At 50.6% G+C, this 19,848-nt stretch overlaps 1 protein-coding gene and 1 pseudogene across 2 annotated transcripts; one reads left to right on the top strand and one right to left on the bottom strand.

The window, feature by feature from the left end:
• Positions 1-294: 294 nt before the first annotated feature.
• APH1A (aph-1 homolog A, gamma-secretase subunit) lies at positions 295-8,232 on the bottom strand. 2 transcript variants are annotated; one of them, XM_030542124.1, is made up of 7 exons: positions 8,014-8,232; positions 5,500-5,670; positions 5,093-5,166; positions 4,463-4,585; positions 3,445-3,572; positions 2,718-2,841; positions 295-1,923 (listed from the first exon to the last, which is right to left on the bottom strand). In XM_030542124.1, the coding sequence occupies exons 1-7, from the start codon at positions 8,124-8,126 to the stop codon at positions 1,859-1,861; spliced, it is 798 nt and encodes a 265-aa protein (XP_030397984.1). In that variant the 5' UTR covers positions 8,127-8,232; the 3' UTR covers positions 295-1,858. The 2 variants fall into 2 exon arrangements, with proteins under 2 accessions (XP_030397984.1, XP_030397986.1); XM_030542126.1 differs by lacking the exon at positions 4,463-4,585.
• Positions 8,233-14,224: 5,992 nt separating this feature from the next.
• On the top strand, positions 14,225-19,694 carry LOC115639557 (annotated as a pseudogene).
• The last annotated feature ends 154 nt before the right edge of the window (positions 19,695-19,848 follow it).

Raw genomic sequence — 19,848 nt, 5'->3', positions numbered from 1 at the left:
GGCAGGTCCTATCTCACTAGGGTGACCAGATGGGAGGAAGAAAATATCGGGACACATGGAGGGGAGGTTGCCAGCGAAGCCAAAAAAAAGAAAAGAAAAGCGGCATGCCGCAAAATATCGGGACACCCTATATCTCACAGAGTGGCTGTGCAGGGCCCTGATCCCCACTGCGATGACAGTGGGTGGCCCCTAATGGAGATTCCCTAGGCAGGGATACAATCTCCCCCTGCCCCCCTAAAATAAGTGGATTTACCCCAGACATGGCCAGAAGGAAACACCAGGTCTCACTCCTGCCCCATTACAAAAGAAGACTTTATTAGTCATCACAGCGTCTCTATTAAAAGGATTTTACTCTGAATCAAAAAAATATTTTAAAAAAATCCCAATTTTACAGACATGTAGTGAATCTTCTCCCAAACTTAGGGGGAAAAACAAACACACACTGAGATTTTCAGCTTCTTGTAGCAGACAGCGACTGGCCTGTCACTGCTCTTCACCCTCAGGGAGTCTCCGGGATGAGGTTTGCAAGGCAACCCTTTTAGCCTCTGAACAAAGCAGCACCATTTGGCCCTCTTTCACAGCACCGGAAGCATCTCGTTCTCTGGAGACGAGCTGCCGCATGGCGTTGCTGATAGCTGGGCAGTGCCTGCTACTGCAGATTAGCCCTTGCAGAGCCAGCAATACTGCAAACCGTTCTGCAGCAGCACCCCCTACATCAGATCCTTCCCCTCCATTCTGGGGCATGACTTACATGCTGCACCCCCCATGGCTGCTGCATGACCTCCCAGTATGGGGTGCCTGGGAGCAACACAGGATGCATGCCTACCTTTTCCCCAGATGCTTCCCACGCATAGCTGGGAGCTCAGCCTGCAATGGGGCAGGTCCCTCAGGCTGAGACACATGCGTGCGTTGCTGGGGAGGAGTCCAAGGACAGAATGTCGTAGAGTTTCTAGACATTACTCAGAGATCTTGGGCTCACTAACCCTGCAGGGAGTGCCCTCAGCCAGCTGTCACTGGACGCAAGTTAGCAGGATTGGTTGCACCTCAGGGGGAAGGCAAACCCCATCCTTTTAGAGTTCCGTTCCAGCTGAGCCCTTCCCAAAACAGGCCAACCTTTGCTGGTGGGTGAGTTCCCAGCTGAGCCGGTCACACTGGCACTGGGGTAAACACAGAAAAGCCACAGCTGTCCTCAATAACACAAACCCTGGGGCAAGGCTCAGAGTTCAGAGGCTCCTTCATGGCCCCAGGGCAGGCGGCCAGACAGGCTCCCTGCTCCACCAGCCGAGGCGCTAACCCAGACCCTATGGTATCCGTAGAGATACAGAGAAATAGATGCCAATCAAAGACCATTTCAAAAGTGACACGCGTCAGTGCTACCGGACAGGACTTTCCAGCATCCTCTGCTGCAGCCCCAGTCAGATAGAGGAACTGCGGGACAATTCACCTCCAAAACGGGCAGCACATTCGTACAGGGAGGGGGCACCGGAGTTCGCAAGACCCGCCATGAGCCCGATTCCGGGCAGGTTTCAGTTCAAGAGGCCCAGTCAGAGCTTCAGTCCTTTGCAGCTGACAAAAGGAAAGAAAGTCTGGCGATGCCCCAGGCCCCTGAATGCACAGCACAGAGACCGCCAGGGCCCCACAGGACTCAACCTCGCAATTCCAGCCATGTCTCCACCAGCGCAGCAGCCCAGCCCCATGAGCAGGGCGAGCTGCTCTGACAGGCTCAGAGTCCCATGCCCCAGCTCCTGCCACGGGGAGGGGGTGTCCCAGGCTGCTCCCAGCTGCAGAGAACAGGGCACTTGGGGTATTGGTCTTCCCCGGCTGTCTCTGGCAGGCAGGCGGCGGCCTGAGGAGGCACTCAGTCCTCGACGGGGACCTGCAGCGCAGAGTACACCATCACTCGGTTGTCTTCCTCCTGTTTACCTGCAAGGGAAGGACCAAGGTCAGCAGCTCAGGCAGTCCCTGGCAGCAGGGGGCCTGGCTGAGCCAAACAGCAATGGAGAACACAAGAGGCAGCTTGGGTGGCTTAAAGGTTTCATACTCTTCTACCTCTGGCGCACGGGTTTGAATCCAGCTTCTGCAGGAGGCTTGAGATCATCCGCAGCCTGTGCCCTAGCAGGGGAGGCTGCTCCAGGGTGGACATCACCGGCACTACGTGGTCCACACCAGTCTCCTTGCTGAGGGGCTCAGCTGCGAGAGCAAGGATTGAGCAGGCCAATGGCGAGCGAATGTCTCGCAGGGCCAGGGCTGCGGCTCGTGGGGCTGGGAGATGACTAGGACTTACTAGGGCTGTTTCCCCATTGCTGCGTTCAGCCGGTTAGCGATGGAGCAGCGTCTGTGCAATTCCAGCCCCAGTGCCTGGTTGGGAGTGTCTACCACAAGAGAGCCTGTGCTCCGAGGAACAGCCCTCCCCAACTAGACATCAGGGGTGGAGCAGTCCCGATCTAGTGGAAATCCCTGGCTAATCCCATCCCACTTGCTTCCCCCTCCCCCTGCAGGCCGAGCAGGATCTGGGTCACAGAGGCCTTCCTAGCTTGCATCATTTCAAGCCAATCGTTCTGGAGCGGATCATTAGGCGGCCGCTGTCCATGTGCCAGTGCCCCCCACAGCACCCTTAGGCCAAGGGAGTCTCCTGAGTGGATTAGTGCCACTATCCAGCACTTTCAGCGAATGTGGTATGGCTCCCCCCATCCCAAGGGGGCTGGCTAGATCCTTACAGGAGAGGCAGGAGAGGATGTTGCGCAAGGAGCCTCCGGCTGTGAAGAAGGCCCAAATGCCCATGGAGACGGTGATGATGTAAATGGGGATGAGGCTGGCCTGGTACCAGGGATTCAGGAATGTCTAGAAGAGATGGAGGGGGAGCGAGGTCAAAAGTGCTGCCGCCTTCCGTCTCCCTGCAGAGCCCTGGCACCCGGTCCCAGCGACTGCCCCAGGTCCAGGCAGTCTGTTCCACACCGACACATCTAAGTCTTTGGGGGCGGGGGAGACTGGCAGCATTCCCTCCATCCCCCACCCCCTCCACTCTGAGCAGAGCAATGCTGATCCCTGCTGCAACTTCTGCCCGGCAGTTTCACCATGAGGAGCTTAGTGGATAATACAGAGCCCCTTGCAAGGGGCTTTCGGGATCCATAAGTCCTTTATTAACACTGCTTAAGCCCCCTCCAGCCCCATCTCCTCACAAGCACGTCAGGATCAGCTGCCGCAGTGGGAAGGGCAGAACAGGGAGTGACTAGCCCTGAATGAGCTTTTGTGACATTTCAGAAAACAAGCGTACTGTGTAGCACTGTTGCTGCAGCACGGACTATCCCATTTCCCACTCCCCCTGGGCTCCCATCCTCCTCTCAAAGCCCAGGACAGCGCCAACCAGCCATCCCCGCACTGCCGGCCAGCTCCGTCAGATCCGATCACCTCTCTCTATCCAGCAATGACTTCAGCCCCACTCACCAACCCGGACGTGATGAGGTGACTGGCCACCACCAGGGCCAGGGACCAATACTGCCGCCTCTCGCAGGCATCAAAGAAGATCACTCCCCAGAATGTGTGTAGGAAGACGACGGCCATGGTCAGGAATGCTGAGAGAGAGATAGAGGGTCAGACCAGTGCAGTGTCAGCACCCCAAACCTTCACAACAGCAACATGTTACCACTGTCTCCCTACTTCTATACCACCTTTCCAGCTGGAGGATCCCAAAGCATTTTGCAGACAGCTTTGTGCATGGCTACTGAAATGCAGCCACCTCTGGAGTGGAGCCAGCAGCCATCCCACACAATAAGCTTTTATAGGAGGAGGTGGGAATCATTTCTCCAGTGGAATCTGAAGTTGGTAAAGGGGATAAATTTGAGGCTAACATCCCAGTCTTTATGTGAATCATTAGCGACCCTAATCAATGAGGTCCTAGGTGTCATATCTCATTTGGAAGAAGGATTCACAGCTGTAGCTACAAGCGGTTCCTCTAGGCTACATAACAATAACCCTCTTCTAGTCCCTTTCATCCCGGGCTCTCAAGACATGTGCTAGTCATCAAGATTCAGAGCCTCACCAGCAGGGAGCCACCTTTTTAGTGAGGGTGCAAGGTCACACAACGATCAGTGGCAGAGCTGGGACTGGAACCCCACTGAAGCCAAAATGAGGTTTACTGTTTACATCAACGGGGCCACGATTAACAATGGCTCCCTAGACTCCCGGTTTCCTGCTCTAACCAGTAGACAGCACTGCCTCCCAAGATGGATGTTGCTGCGATGATCTATTTAGCTGTTGGCTGACAGGGAGGGACGGGGCAGCCTGGCATCACACCCCAACAATCTCATCTGGTTCTGGGTGTACCTGACCTTCTGCAGCCGGAGGGAAAGCTGGTTCCTCCAGCTGCGTTTGACCTGAGCTCTGAGCCAAGCCCAGCCCAATAAACGGCATCAGGCCAGGAGCGGCTCCATCATTCCCAAGCACACAGAGGCTCCTGCCTTACCTGACGTGATGAAATAATAAGGCGAATCCCCGTGGATTCCTACGATGCCCGGCCCTATGGAGTCCGCCAGGATGTTAATGACTGAGAAGACCCCACTGATGATCCCGAAGGACAGCCCCGATACTAGGAGGAGGAAGAGGATATTGACCAAACAGCACTGAAGTTACCAGTGGCTGCGCGAAGCACCACAATGAGCTTTGGACTCCTTTGACAAGCGCAGGGGAGTTCCCCAGCCTCTTCCATGTTACCCCTGCTCTTCCAGGAGGCAAGGAGTCAGACTTACATCCGGAGATGCCTGGAGAATTCAGTGCATCGCAGGGCTGTGTCCGATGTGTTCTGGAGTACGGAGGGGATGGGGCCAGCAAGGGGAGGAAGATGCATCTTAAGCATGCACCAAGGCTACTGGCAGGTGGCAGAAGTTAACAGAGGGGAGCATGACTGCCAGCCAGCGACTGCAACACAGAGCCAGCAGTGCCTGGCTGCTCTGTTCCAACTCTTACATCACCCCATCACCGTGGTGTCCGGGCACCCTAGACCTGCTGCACAGCATGGCCAAAACGGTGTGTGGAGGGGTCAGTCATTTACGCGGGAGGAGGGGAAGCACAGGGTCTAGCCCAGCAGCTTACTCACCATAGGCCATCTGCTTGAGGGAGATGGGAGACTGCCCATCCTCAGTGAGCGTCGCCAAGCCTTCGTCGGCTTTCCTGGGGGTCAGAGAAAGAAGAGAGTGGCTGATGGGTTTGAAGCAGGATATGCACCGAAAGGGGGGCTGGCGGCATACAGGGGGAGGTGGTATTGATCAAACAAGTGGCAGAGAAAAAGAGCAGCTAATTGATCATATCTACAAGACGCGGGGGCAGCACACTTCGGAGCAGAATCAATGATCAGGTGCCACCCGCGGTTTCTAATAATAACGCCTAGCTCTGATCTAGTGCTTTTCATCAGCAGATCTCACAGCACCTTCCCCAGGAGGGAAGCCTCACGGGCCCCATTTCACACAGGGGGAAACAGGCTGCTCCTAGAGGGGTGGCTCTTACTTGAGTAGCTTGAAGTAGGCAAATCGAAACGCCTCCTGCAGCAGCACCGACACCGCGGCCCCAAAGACCAGGAGGCCATACTGCAGCCTGGAGTCCTCCCGATTGCTGAGCTGCACTGAAATGAACCAGATCAAAGAGGCCAGCAGCAGGGAAACTAGCCAGAAAAACGCCCTGTCAGAGAGAGAGAGAGAGAGAAATGGGAAACACGCTAAGATGTATGTTGTCACTGCAGCAGTTTCCCTGTGGGTCATGCGCTTAATAAGGGAACTTTTATCTTCTCATACCACACATGATCCTGCTTGTGTGAGCCATGCTTCTCCCAGGCAGGGGGCAAGGAGGAAGTGTTTGGCCTAGGCTCTACTCCTAGAGCTGACACTGACTCACTCAGCAACTCGAGGCAAAGCACTTCCTCTCTGTAAAATTGGGAAGATTCAAGAACATGGGTCTCCCTCCCAGGCCCATCCCTGCGGTGAGAAACAGACCACTGCAACCATTGATCTGGGCTGCTCCGACTCCCTTCCATAAGCAGCAAACATCTCATGCTGCTGCTGACTCATAAGCATCACCAGCTGTTGTTACTGATTGACTGTCAGCTCCTGCAATAGTCAACACAGAGGAGCAAATACTGGGCGGTCTTAAGAAAGGTTTCAATATAGGTTTTGCAAATAATAAATGTCCATTTGTCACAAGGAGCCTGTAACCCCCGCCCACTTGGTGGGGTGCTCTATCACCCCCCAGTGGTGGCAGGGCCATTCATGAGCCTGCTCCAATGTGGGTCTTTTAGTTCAGGCAGTAGAGCCTCATGATTTTCTACCCAGAGGTCCAATGTTCAGTCTCGGCTGCCAGAGATTCACTGAGGGATATTGTATTACAGGGTAAGCCTGCAGCCAAGAGACACGCGTAACCGGCTCTTTAAGAGCACAACATACAACACCGCACAGCAGCTAAAGCAGCCAAGCAATCCGAACCCCCATTCCAAAAAGATCCTGCACAACAGGACAGTGCAAACACTGAGCACTACGTGGATTTCAGAGTAGCAAAGGTGGTTTAAATCCAGACCACGCTTGCTCCGGAGCTGCTGTTTGGTGCCAGCTGGAGATGTCTCACCCAGCCTGTACCGTTGGTACACAGATTACATGGGTGCAGCCATATGGCCATTGTGTCCCTTCTGGAACATGAGAGTTGAAGTCTGGGAACTCAATTACTGGGAAACCAGGAGACGTGGGGGGCAACTTAATCGTCCCAAGAATGTTCAGAGTTCCGTCCGAAAGGCAGAAAACAAAAGGCGAGAAGCCAGGAAACGCAGGGTTAGTTTCCCACTTTCCAAACAATGCTAGAAAGTTAAAGTCTCACTCTGCCTGGAATGGGGGAGACTCAGCCTAGTCCAGGTCTGTCACCCAGAGACAGGGGCAACCTTCATCTCATCCCAGACCTCCCCCATGTGACAATCAACTTGATGGGGTCCCTAGCAACCCCCTATCCAATGAGTCCCCACCTCCAGCTGCCAGTATGATCATCCAAGTGTTCCCCCTCCAACTCCCGAGGACCCAGCTCCCCCACAGGGGTCTCTAGCACCTCCACCTCAACACATACCCTGACTAGGACCCCAGACAAGTCCAGCCCCTGCCCTAGAGGGGATGCCCAGTATGGACCCACCCCACCACCAGGCGGATCATGCACGCACGGGGCAAGGGGGGTGTTCCCTGCACCTCCTCACCAAGGATCTCCCCTTGATTCACTCAGCCCTAGCATGACTTCCATGGGGGAGCCCCCTCAGCTCCACCCCCCATACCCAGCCCTAGCATGACTTCCATGGGGGAGCCCCCTCAGCCCCCAGCTCCACCCCCTGTACCCAGCCCTAGCATGACTTCCATGGGGGAGCCCCCTCAGCCCCCAGCTCTGCCCCCCGTACCCAGCCCTAGCATGACTTCCATGGGGGAGCCCCCTCAGCCCCCAGCTCCACCCCCACCCCCCGTACCCAGCCCTAGCATGACTTCCATGGGGGAGCCCCCTCAGCCCCCAGCTCCACCTCCCGTACCCAGCCCTAGCATGACTTCCATGGGGGAGCCCCCTCAGCCCCCAGCTCCACCCCCCGTACCCAGCCCTAGCATGACTTCCATGGGGGAGCCCCCTCAGCCCTCAGCTCCACCCCCACCCCCTGTACCCAGCCCTAGCATGACTTCCATGGGGGAGCCCCCTCAGCCCCCAGCTCCACCCCCACCCCCCGTACCCAGCCCTAGCATGACTTCCATGGGGGAGCCCCCTCAGCCCCACCCCCACCCCCTGTACCCAGCCCTAGCATGACTTCCATGGGGGAGCCCCCTCAGCCCTCAGCTCCACCCCCACCCCCCGTACCCAGCCCTAGCATGACTTCCATGGGGGCGCCCCCTCAGCCCCCAGCTCCGCCCCTCGTACCCAGCCTCTCCAGACACCACAGGAGAAATCCCCATTACCAACCTCCCGGGGGCAGGCAGCTCTCCCCCAGGGGCAGGCTGTCCCCAGGCCCAAACTCACCCCGCCACCAGGATGATGACCCGGAGCGGGTCCCCGGCCACAGTGAGCAGGAAGAGGGAGAAGGCCGGGCCGAAGGCCACGAACGTGCAGCCGAAGAACACGGTGGCCCCCATGGCTGCAGGGGGTGGGGGTGGGGCGTCAGGTTCCGGGGCCCACGACGGGGGGGGGTCAAGATCTGGGGCTGGCGGGGCAGGCTCAGAGCGAGGGGGGGGGGTCAGGTTTTGGGGCTGGAGGGGCGGGACGGGGAGGGGCCGGGTCAGGACTGGGGGGAGGGGCGGTGGAGGGTCAAGTTCTGGGGTCCAGGACTGGGGGGGAGGGGCGGAGGGGTGGGACTCAGGCTCTGGGACCCGGGACTGGGGGGAGGGGCCGAGGGGGGGACTCAGGCTCTGGGGTCCAGGACTGGGGGGGGCTCAGGCTCTGGGGCCCGGGGTCAGGCCGCCCCACCGCTGCCCCTGGCTGGGAGCTGCCGCACCTGCGCTCCCGCCCGCTACGGAAGCCGAGCAGGGGACGACAAAGCCCGACAGTGGGCCCCACCCCCAGCGGATTGACGTGGCCTGGCTGGCCAATGGCCGTGGCGGGGGCGGAGGCGGGACGCATGCCCCCGTGTTAGGTTGTCGCCGGCACAGCTCAACCGCCCCGCCCCACGGCATGGCGGGAATTGTAGTTTTCTGGGCGAGGCCACGGCCAGAAGCCAGAGGCAGGGTGGATGCTCGGATGCTCAGAGCGGAGGGAGCAGAATGCTGCCTGCTCCGGGCAGGGCTGGGCAGGGGTTTTGCTTTGCTAAGGTCTTAGTGAAAAATGCACAGAAAACTGAAGTTGCAAAGTTTGGATCTGGGGCTGAACTCCCCCCAAGTCCAGGGTTTTGGGGGGAGTCATTCCTCCCTCCCCCCCAAAAATCCACACACCCTTAAACAATATCCACCAGCTCCAGGCACAGCATGGAGACAAATGGATGTGAGACAAAATCTATCTAAAGAGCCTGCTAGGGCTCTTTTTTTTTGTTCTGTTTGTACAGCACCTAGCACAGTGGCATCCTGACCCCAGATTGGAGCCCCTAGGTGCTGCCACTACACAAATAATAACTAATAATGTGTGATTATTTATTATATTTCTTACAGAGCCTAATGGGTGCTTTTCTTAAAGCCACAGCTCCTAGAGTCAAGTTACTATGTGAGAATTTCAGCTTTCATTTTTTTCCCCCCAAAATAAGTTTCTCACTCTCGTGTCTAAACTGTGAAAATGTGACCCCTAAAGGCTATGACCCCAGAAAGCAAATGAAAAGAACCCCACAGTGGTTCTTTTTAAAAATCTCATGATTTGTAAGCCGGTGAATGATTTTGAGGGGCCTAACCTGACATGATTTTTGAATGCTTGGGACTGGCAATACCATTTTTAATGGGGTCTGTATGGCTCCCTGGATTTTTTGTTAGCAGTCGCCCGGCTTAAATTTCCATTCAGCCACAAGGTGTCACTGTGGTAGAATCACATTTCATTGCAGCACCCAGAATTGGCTATCCAGTTAACCCTCTGAATAAAAAATAACTAACCACCAACGATCACAACTTGTGGTTGAAACGAACAAACATTTCAGGGGCTGAGCTCCAGCCTTGCTTAAACACCAGCTGAGATAGCAACCTTCCTACTGAATTAAAAAACAACACATATGTAAAAGGCAGGGGGCAAAAAGTGAAACAATCTAATAGAAGATGAAAGGGAATAAACTTTAAAAATGAAAGCCCCAGGAGCAGTAAAGCGAAGTATTAGTTCTTTCTGGTTTTAAACTCCTTAGGACCTGATTTTCAGAGCATCCATGTCTGCAAATGAAGTGAACGTGAGCTGAAAAGCATTTCTAAAAATCAGCCTTTGTTAATATTCACAGCCTGGTTTATTAATTCATCATTATATGTTCGTAGGCCCAGCTCCTCCAAAGGGTTTTGTGTGTCTAACACCATTGAGTTCAATGGAATACCTTTGCCCTACTGTCTGTAGGATCAAATACCTGTACTTCTATAACCCAGATCCCATTAATGTCAAAGGGCGTTTCATGCCCAGAGCTGAGGCTGTCTTTGACCATTAATGTGCCCCAACTCTATACCGGAATGGATCAATGGGGCAGCAGGAGACCTTTGCATTGCAGTTGCCAGCTCCCTCTGAGCTGTCAGTGCATTGCAGCTTTTAGAATTGAATTCAAGGTGCATTTACTCTCTGCTGTTTTCCATTTTTAATTTAAAAAGTGACTTTAGTGTCACTAAGAAGAGAGAAGTTGACAGTCCTGGAGACTGGAGTCTTCTGATTGTCAGTCCGGACAACAGCATGGCAAACTTCCCCCCCTCAGTCTCAACCCTGAGCTGCAGGGCCCATAGCTGGGGGGAGATGGGAGTGCTGTTTCCATGTCTTGTCCTGACTGCAAACAAGTAAATGCCATGTGGACAGGTGCAGGCTCTGAGCAGTTTTAGTTTGAGTCCTACAATATTTCACGTAGGCCATCAAAATGACAAGTGGATTTGAACCCGTGACACTGGTCTGCAGTGAACTGGTCTACACTGAAAAGTTACACTGGTATAAATATGTTGGTTAGCAGTGTGATTTCTTACCAGAATAGTTATGCCAGTACAGTATAGTGTGGATAAGTTTACCAGTATAAAGACGCCTTATATCAGGATAGCTAATTTCCCTTTCCATATGGAAAAGAGCTGTAGTGTGATCAACAGTTTTCTATTAGTATAACTACATCGAGATATGGGGAGTTGTACTAATCTAACTATACTGGTACAGTTAAAGCAAGACAGCTTTGGTCTGTAGACAAGGTTAGAGCTGGATGGGAAATGGTTTTCCCATTCTGTGAGAATTTTCGAGATTTTTGACATTTTTTCCCCCACTTGGAATTGGGATGAAAACATGAAATCTCGAAAAAAAATTGCAGAGTAATATCTGATTTTTTTTTCATATTGGGTCAGTAGAAATTTCAATTTTGTTCTTTCCCCCCCCATTTTGACCTTTTTTCTCGTATAAATCAACTGAAATTTTGAAACAAAAAGTGACTTTGAACTGAAAAATGAAACTATTTCGAAAACGTCAAAATGGTTGGACAATGTCAAAATTATTCTTTCCTCCCATGTTTCTAACTGGGAGATTCGTTGAAACCAAACTTTTCCCGTGAACAGCTTCGGTTTGGACAAATCAGCATTTTCCATAGAAAAATGTTTTCGTTGGAAAATCCCCAGCCGGTACTAGACAAGGCCTTCGAAGGGAAAGGCTCTGGAGCCTGTTCCTTGCCCTCTGAGACTGTACACTCCCCGTTGGCTCTCATTTGCAGATCATTTTGCAAAGCCTTCTGAGACCATGCTGAGGGATGCTGTACAAACACATCCTGTCGTATAGGTGACACCAGCCCAGCTCTGCAGGGCTCACTCTCTTCTCTTCCATTTCCTTTAAGTTCCCCCATCAGTGCAGACCCAGCCTGCGGTATTTCAAAAACTCCCCCAACTTTGGGCATCCTATTTTGTGTTCTCACTGAAGGTGAGACCAGGAAGGAAATGATACAGAACCGGCCACATCTTTTTTTCCATTCAGCGTGCAGAGACATGAGCTCTTTGAATTCTCACCTTGGCCATCTTGCTGGGTCTCTGACTCACCCTTTTGTCCAAGACCACAGACTCTGTGATGTGGCTTCGCTTGTTGCACTTTTATTTAAAATGAGGCCAGTAAAAAGCACCACTGCACCCTCAGGGTTTTTTATAGCCTGCATCGTCAAATTGTTCTGAAATCCAATTCAAGACAATACGCATTCTTTCCATTTCCACTTCTGAAATAATGCAGCCTGTGGAACTGGGGGCATAAAATGCCAGATGATGCAAACAAACCAGATAAGGACGGCTATGCTTCCTTGTTCCCTCTGTTCCTTCAGAAAGCATCACGTGGACCAGCAGCATTGTCTAGTAGGCCAGGCACTGTATGAGGACTCAGGGGACCTGGGATCTATTCCAAGCTCTGCTACTGACCTGCTGGGTGTCCTTGGAAAAATCACTTAGTCGTGCCATGCCTCAGTTTCCCCATCTGTACAGTGGGGATCATAGCACTGCCCTCCCTCACAAGCAGGTTGTAAAGATCCATACCATGAAGAACTGTGAGCTGCTCAGATACTATGGCAATTGGGGCCAGACGAGTATCTAAGGCCACGTCCAGACTACCCGCCGTATTGGCGGGTTAAAATCGATTGCTTGGGGATCGATATATCGCGTCTAATCTAGACGTGATATATCGATCCCCGAGCACGCTTATATCGATTCTGGAACTCCACCAACCCCAACGGAGTTGCGGAATCGACAGGGGGAGCCGCAGACATCGATCCCGCGCGGTGAGGATGGGTGAGTAATCCGATCTTAGATATTCGACTTCAGCTACGTTATTCACGTAGCTGAAGTTGCGTATCTAAGATCGATTCTCCCCCCCCCCCCGTGGTGTGGACCAGCCCTAAGACAGGTACTATCTTTCATTGTGTCTCTGTGCTATGCCTGGCATGATAGGAGCCCCTGTGTGTTACTACGATAGTCACTACTGTTTCTTTGTTTATTACAGCCTGGCAAAATTCCACCCCACTTTTCAGCAGAAGTCAGTCATTATTTTTTGATGGATGAGTAAAATGTCATTCCTTTTTTCATCTCTATCATAGTCGAAGCAATCCAAGCAGTTCTGGGCCTGAGCTAGGCACTTTTGCAAAGCCGGTTCATTTTCAGCTATTCGCTCGGTGGAATAAGCTTGGAACCAGAGTGGGAAGTCTAATGGATTTCCTAGTTCACTGGCAAATATGGGGGGAAAAATTATTTCAAGCCAAACTAAACACAAAATGTTTCAACATTTTCTGAGAATCAAAATGTTAAAAAAACCCACAACATTGTGGGTGGAATCAAATGTTTTGTTTCTGATCACCTTTATACTTTTTTTTTTTTTTAAAAATAAAATTCACACAAATGTTAGGGAGGAAAAGTCATTTTTGAACCGAAAAAGCAAAACATTTTGAGTTTCTCCAAATGTCTGTCTTTGTTTTCAATTAAAACCATTTGGCAAAACGGACACAAATTTGCCAAACGTTCGGTATCACTGAATCAGCATTGTTCATCAGCCAGAAGTTTTGGATGAAAAATTTCGCCCAGCCTGGCTCACGACACCCCACTCTTGGGCCTCACTCCCAGCATGTGCAGTCCTTTGCCCCCAGGTGATGTGGGTGCAGAACGCTAGCATTCCAGTTAAAGAAAGCTGGGCAACCATTTCACATTGGCATAAGTGATGGCACTGGGAGCAGGTCAGTCAGTGTGGTGATGGATATTCCTTGAGTCTGCAGGAACCAGGATCCTCTGACCTTACTTCAGCATAACACAAGCAATAACTTCATGCTGGACATACAAGCTAAGGCCCTGACCCTGCCCTGAAAATTGCTTGGTCAGACTCCTGCACCCAAGTGGACTCCCGTGATTTTAATGTGGTTCTGTGCAAACAGAAATTTACCCAGACAACTCTCAGTGCAGGTTCAGGGCCTAAAACGAGCAGACAGCAGCACAGGGCCATCACAGCTTCTGCTCATTTAACACCAATGAGAACCAGACAAGGTGGGTGACAGTTCCAATGGGATAGTCCGTCTCTTTGGGTCTGCAGCCCCCACCGCCTGCCTTCTCCCAGAGTTGTGTTCAGTTTTAGGCACTTTGAAGGTATAGATCTGATGTGAGCAAAGGACATATTTGTAATGAGTGGTGCGTGTGTGCGTGTCTCTGTCTGTCTGGGAGAATCAACATGCTGCAGTGTTAGAAAGACATCGTGTGCTAGCTCTAGGGTGACCAGATGTCCTGATTTTATAGGGACAGTCCTGATATTTGGGGCTTTTTTATATGGGTTCCTATTACCCCCACAATGTCCTGATTTTTCATGCTTGCTGTCTGGTCACCCTAGTAAGGTCCCAGTTGTTGCTGATCGTTATCAAAAACCAGGAGGGCAATTTGGGGCTAGCAGAAATAATCCAGCACCTTCAAGTAATGGGGCGATTTACTCTTGGAAATACCAGACATGCCCCGTCCAGCGTGATTTCTGTGCAAATACTTGCCACAGCCCATCCCCCAGGGAGGCATTCACTGCTCATGCTGTTGGACTTTTTTGCAGTATAGTAGACAGCAGTCCTTGAGCCGGGGTTGCAGGATGGTCATTATTTACTCCTACAGACATGCTGCTTGTCAGATACCTGCTCTTGTCTTCCATGGGTAAAATCCTTCAGCATTTCTTAGAGCATTTACCTTTAGAATTGAGAAAACTGAACATCTTCTATTATAGGCTCAGAAAGCTTAAAAGATCCACATGCTTTGATATAGTCTTAGCATGATCTCTAACAAGGCATGAACGTTATGAAGATTAATTCATTTGGATTCTAAGTGTCCAGTTTATTTTGTAGCCGAGGACGAATGGAGGTTAATCACTATACCCGGTTTTGTCTCTGCAGGGTTGGGAGCACAGTTATCTCTGTACCCCACTCAGCGATTCCTGTTTGTCAAAATTAGTGCTTCGGCAAAGATCCCCTGTTCTTCCAAAGAAAAACTGGAAGGAGGTGGCATTTCGGTTTATTGGTACAGAAGAAGAGAAGGTGAGGGGCCTACCTGCATCAAGAAATGCTTAAATGATGAAAATGTAAGTAAGTTTGCTTGCAAACCCGAGACACATGGCGTGATACTGGAAATCTACAATGTCCGGCAGAAGGACTCTGGTGACTATTACTGTGCAGTTAAATCCAGCAGCTATCTGATTTTTGACAATGGATCCACACTGATTGTTGGAGGTAAGGAAAGATAATGGTGTAACTCAAGGGGAAAAGTGATCCACAATGCCGAGATGTTAAAAAAACAACAGGAAAATGGAACAACATAGTACAATTTTCAAAGCTGAAACAGCTGAAAAGGGGAAACTAAGCTGAAAAATGACAACTAAACAGAGCTGCTAAGCAGCTGATTTTGCAGTTTTGGGGGTTTTCAATTAAAAATTAATTAATGGTCAGGGGTGACAGGCTTTATTTTAAAGAGCTCCTGAATAATAATAATAAACCCACCTAGCACATACCTAGTGCTTTCCACCAGTAGATCTCAAAGCGTTTTAGTTTTATTCTCATCACTATTGCTGCCAGACTGGGGATGTTTTTAACCTAACAGCCATGAATGCATTTAGCCAAATTCATCCTTTTCTTTTCGCAGCATTTTTTACTTTGAGTCAATCCCCATCTCATGATATTAACATTCCTAAGAGCCCGTCTGTTACACCAGTGTAATTGTATTGACTTCAGTGGAAGTGTACCATTGTAACAAGGTAAAATTGATGCTCTTAATTAGATAATAAACAGCCGGCAGGTCTGTTGTGAGTCAGACACAGGATGGAACAATAAATTCTCTGCTCTATTCTGCTCAGATAGCTACACCACCAGCAGCTGGGTTTTGCTTCTTGCTCCATCTCTCCCTGGTCTCATCTCCACTGGGACGGTTGATCTGGCTTGCATTGTCCATGGAGTTTACAACCCAGTCCAAATTTCCTGGAATATTTCTGGGGATCACCAGGAACAGGCACTAATGTGATCACTGAAAGCAAAGGATGGATCCTTAATGCTCATAAGTTACATTAGCATCCCGAAGGACACCTGGACCAGTGCAAAAATTCTCACCTGTGAAGTCAAATTCAACTCTTCTGGCAACAGTGTTAAGAAAAGTGCCAGGTATATTGCACGTGAGTGATTTTATCTTTGCTTCTGGAGTTAGAGGGGAGTAAGATCTAAGCTATAACAGCAGGAAGTGCCCTCAGTCAAGGCTGCTTTGAAATTATAAATTAAAAAAATAAATAATTTGTCATCACAGAAAGCTGGAATGTATGAAACTCTTAGTTAATTAGGTGCAGAGAGACGTGCAAGGAACTTTGAGAGGGGAAAGAAGAGGCAGTGCAAGAAAATGCCATTCTTCTTTCTGAGGCCGTGTCTACACTAGGAGTGCTTTGCTGGTGTCGCAATCCCAGTATGCTCTACTGGCAAAGTGCTTCCGGTGTGGATGCAGCTACACCAGGAAAGCTGTGCTTTGTACTGGTTTAGCAAAGCCACTCCCACGAGGGAAACGGGCAGCAGTAGTAAAAGCCTATAGTAGGAGCACCTGTCAGTGAGGGATCACACCTCTTCACATTGTGATGGGAATAGTTAGGTCGGGAAAAGACTATACTGGCCTGAACCAATGTGCACAAAAGCCCACGTGTGAAGTATGTTCCACGGGGAAATAGTACCAAATATCCCTGGGAAAGGGGCTCTCACGGGGCACAGAAGGGAGAGGAGCGGCAGAAGCCGCTGAGTAGGTTCTGGTAATAGGCTAAATCACTGACCCAAGGGAATATTATTCATTGGCCTAATGAAAAGGGGGAGAGAAATGGATCGAAGGCTCCGGCTGGCTTCTTCTGCAGAGCTAAAAACTCAGGGTGAAATGTTACACGGTAAAGCTGGTGGGGAATTTTTCAATTAACCTTCTTGTGCCAAGAAGTGTCAATTTGTCAAAACCTAAACAGTTCAGGAGACAGGGTCAGTCTGGACAAACCTCTCGTCTTGACAAACTTTTGGAGAAAAGCTTCAAAATGGTGGAAATGTCCCTTTCTACGTTGCTGAACCAGAAAGTTTCAGTTTTTCAGGTGAAACCTTTTCATGGAGACTTTTTAGTAAATTAAGACTAAAAATACGTTGAGAAGAAAAGGTAAAAATTGAAACAAAATATTTTCAGAGACCCAAACCCAGTGTTTGTTCCTTTGTTTGTTTTGGATTTTTGGGTCACAGAAGTTTGAGATATCGACTTTTTTCTCCCGATTTGGGACGGGAACATTTTTCAGTGTCTGGAGAATATTCAGGGGACTGGCAAACCGTGTCCTGCCCAGCTCCTTACACGCTGTGCACTCATGACCATCTCTACTCAAGTGAGCCAGTTGTGTCTGCTTCCTCCCCAGGCTTTGACAATGGATGCTTTCAGTACGTTGTTCCCCTGGCCGTGGGGGGAGCCCTGGTGCTGTTGATGGTGTCTCTGAGCCTTGTTTGGATTTGCTGCCCTTCCACTCAAGGTAATGAACACAGCTCATCCCAGAAACGTCTGCAGAATGAAATCCCATTCCCATGCTTCACCCCAGGGCATTAGCAGCTCCTGAGGTGACTGAACACACTGTATATTAGACAAACACCTGTCAAGGATGGTCTAGATAATACTCAGTCCTGCCACGAGTGCAGGGGACTCAAGATCCCTTCCAGGCCTACAGTTCTGTGATTCTATTTGTCACGTTGCCTGATCTTAGTAGCTTTGTTTTCCAAGGGTCTGATTCTCCTCTCACTCACCTGCTGTGAATCCAGGCAACCCCACTAAAGTCAATGAAATTACATGCGTGCCAAACTGGTGTAAAGGGGAGAGGATTTGGGCCCCTGGGATGGTCATGTAACCTTGGGCAAGGTGGGTTTGAAACGCTACCGGATCAGAGCAGTCCTGATTGACTCTGATCAGTGCCGCTGACTGCACGAGGTGCAGGGCAGACCGAATCAGGCCCTACCTCTGTGACTTGTTTCCCCTGCCTCTGGAAAAAGGTTTGATTTTGGTGATGAAGGGAGGCAATGGACCCAGCTGCTGTAGGTGGAGGGGAACGTTTTCAAAAGTGACTGGGGGCCAGATTTTCAAAGGTCTTTAAGCACCTAGAGACACAGAGAGGCACCTCGTGGGATTTGCAAAAGCACCCAGGCACCTAAATCCCATTGACACCCATGGGAGTTTGGCACCTCACCTGCTGTGGTGCTTTCAGAAATCCCAATAGGCGCCTAGCTGCATAAACACCTTTGAAAATCTAGCCCTTGTGAGCACTGACTTTCAATGAGACTTTGTCCAGGTCTCCACTTGGAAGTCTTTACTGGTGCAGTCACATCCCTATGGCAAAGGGTCCCTAGTGGGGACACAGCTAATACCAGCAAAGCTGTGCTTTTACCGGGACCAATTATTCCAGCTCCCCCACGCGAGAAAACCTACACCGGCAAAAGTGCAGTTTTGCTGATACAACTGAGTCTACACTGGGTCATCTGCCAGCACAGCTGCGTCAGGCAGGCCTTACTCCTCTTTGTACCCCTGCCGGACTGTAGTCTGTAGAGTAGACCTGCCCAAGTACCAGTGACTTTCAATGAGACCAGCTTTCCCCAGGGCAACGTTTTCAAAAGCACCTAAAGGACATAGGTCCCAATGGGAATTAGGCATCTAAATCTTTTTGAGGATCCGGTCCCTGATCCCTTAGATGCTTTTGATCAAGTTATTCCTGGTCCATATTTTAGCAAGTTTGTGGGTGCTAAATCTCTGAATACAACTATCTGTCTGTTTGCCCTGCGCTGGGCACGGCGGAGCAATGCCCACTCACTGTGCAGGGGCCCCATTAGTCTATATGCTCCTTTTGGGGAAATGCCAATGGAACAGGACCTTACAAATGTCTCTGTTTGTGTCAGGGTTCCAGGCCTGCAGCTCAGCACCGCCAGCCCCAGAAGAGCACCAGGTACGGCGCTTTACCAACTTTCTCTGTCGTTGTCTGTCCCAGACGTTTCAAATACTCCCATTCACTTAGGGGCCTAGATGGATTGATCCATGAAGAGGGTTTAATGGCAAAAGTAGCAGAACGGGGGTGGGGGAGGGAACTGGGCTCTATCTCAACTCTGTGTGTGATGTTGGGCAAGTCCCCAAATGGCTCCATGCCTCAGTTTCCCCATATGCAAAATAGGGAGAAGCAGGAGAATTCTGGGAGGTTTCATTCATTGGTTCCAGTTGTAAGATCTTCAGGGCAGAGTCTGTCTCATGGTATGAGCAGATTATTAGCCCTTAACAGAGAGAGGAAAGATGGTCCAATGGTTAGGGTACTAACCTGGGACTTGGGAGACCCAGTCGGTGTCAATTCTGCTACAGATTTCCCATGTGACATTGGGCAAGTCACTTAGCCTCGGTGTGGCTCAGTTCCCCTTTGTAAAATGGGGAAAATAACCCTGCCCCACATGGGGGCAGGAATAAAGACATTAATAATCAAGGTGCTCAGATACTAGAATAATGGGGGAGGAGATAAGGACCATAAAGAGAGAGAAATAATATTTTAAAGCTCCTTGAAATTTGCAAAGGAAAGGCCCTGTAAGAGCAAAAATTGTCACTAACCAACTTCTTAAAGTCAGACTCCAGGGACGGTTTCAGTTAGACAAAACACCATCGATAGGGAAGACAGAGGTGGAAGAAGGAAATTTTAGTAAGGCCTGGGGAGGGCAAGCTCACTTTGATGCTCAGTCCTGCCACAGTTGATAACAATACAGGAGGGGGGTTAATTTTACTAACTGTCACCATTCAGGATGGGATCGTATACTGTCAGCTGGATTATGAGTCGAGGCAGCGTGGCCAGAGCACAAAGGAGCGACCAGCGAGAGAGAAGAGTGAAAAATCCTGACCTACCTGGTACAGGGGGATCTGAACTGGCAAATTGACTGCTGATCCAAATGGGATGAGCTGGATCTTCCTGGTTCCCAGGGCTTGTCTAAGATCAATCTCTGCACCGATCGAGCAAAACCAAGTGAGTTACGTTAGTGTAAGCCCCTTGTAGGGACACGGCTTTGCAGCTAATTAAAAGGTATTTGGGTTAGTTATATTGTTCCTGTACAAGCAATGCCAATAAACACCATTTGTAACTGGGTACACACGGGGGCTTGCATAGATTTAACACAATTCTTTCCCCCTGATTTAGTTAAACTGGTTCAAAAATGGGATGGTTAGATACCCAGCCGGTAGAAGCTGTCAT

This window comes from Gopherus evgoodei, chromosome 24 (assembly GCF_007399415.2).
Source record: "Gopherus evgoodei ecotype Sinaloan lineage chromosome 24, rGopEvg1_v1.p, whole genome shotgun sequence".
NCBI lineage: Eukaryota > Metazoa > Chordata > Testudines > Testudinidae > Gopherus > Gopherus evgoodei.
The sequence above is the reverse complement of the archived record's forward strand: the minus strand, read 5'-3'. Positions and strand labels throughout refer to the sequence as shown.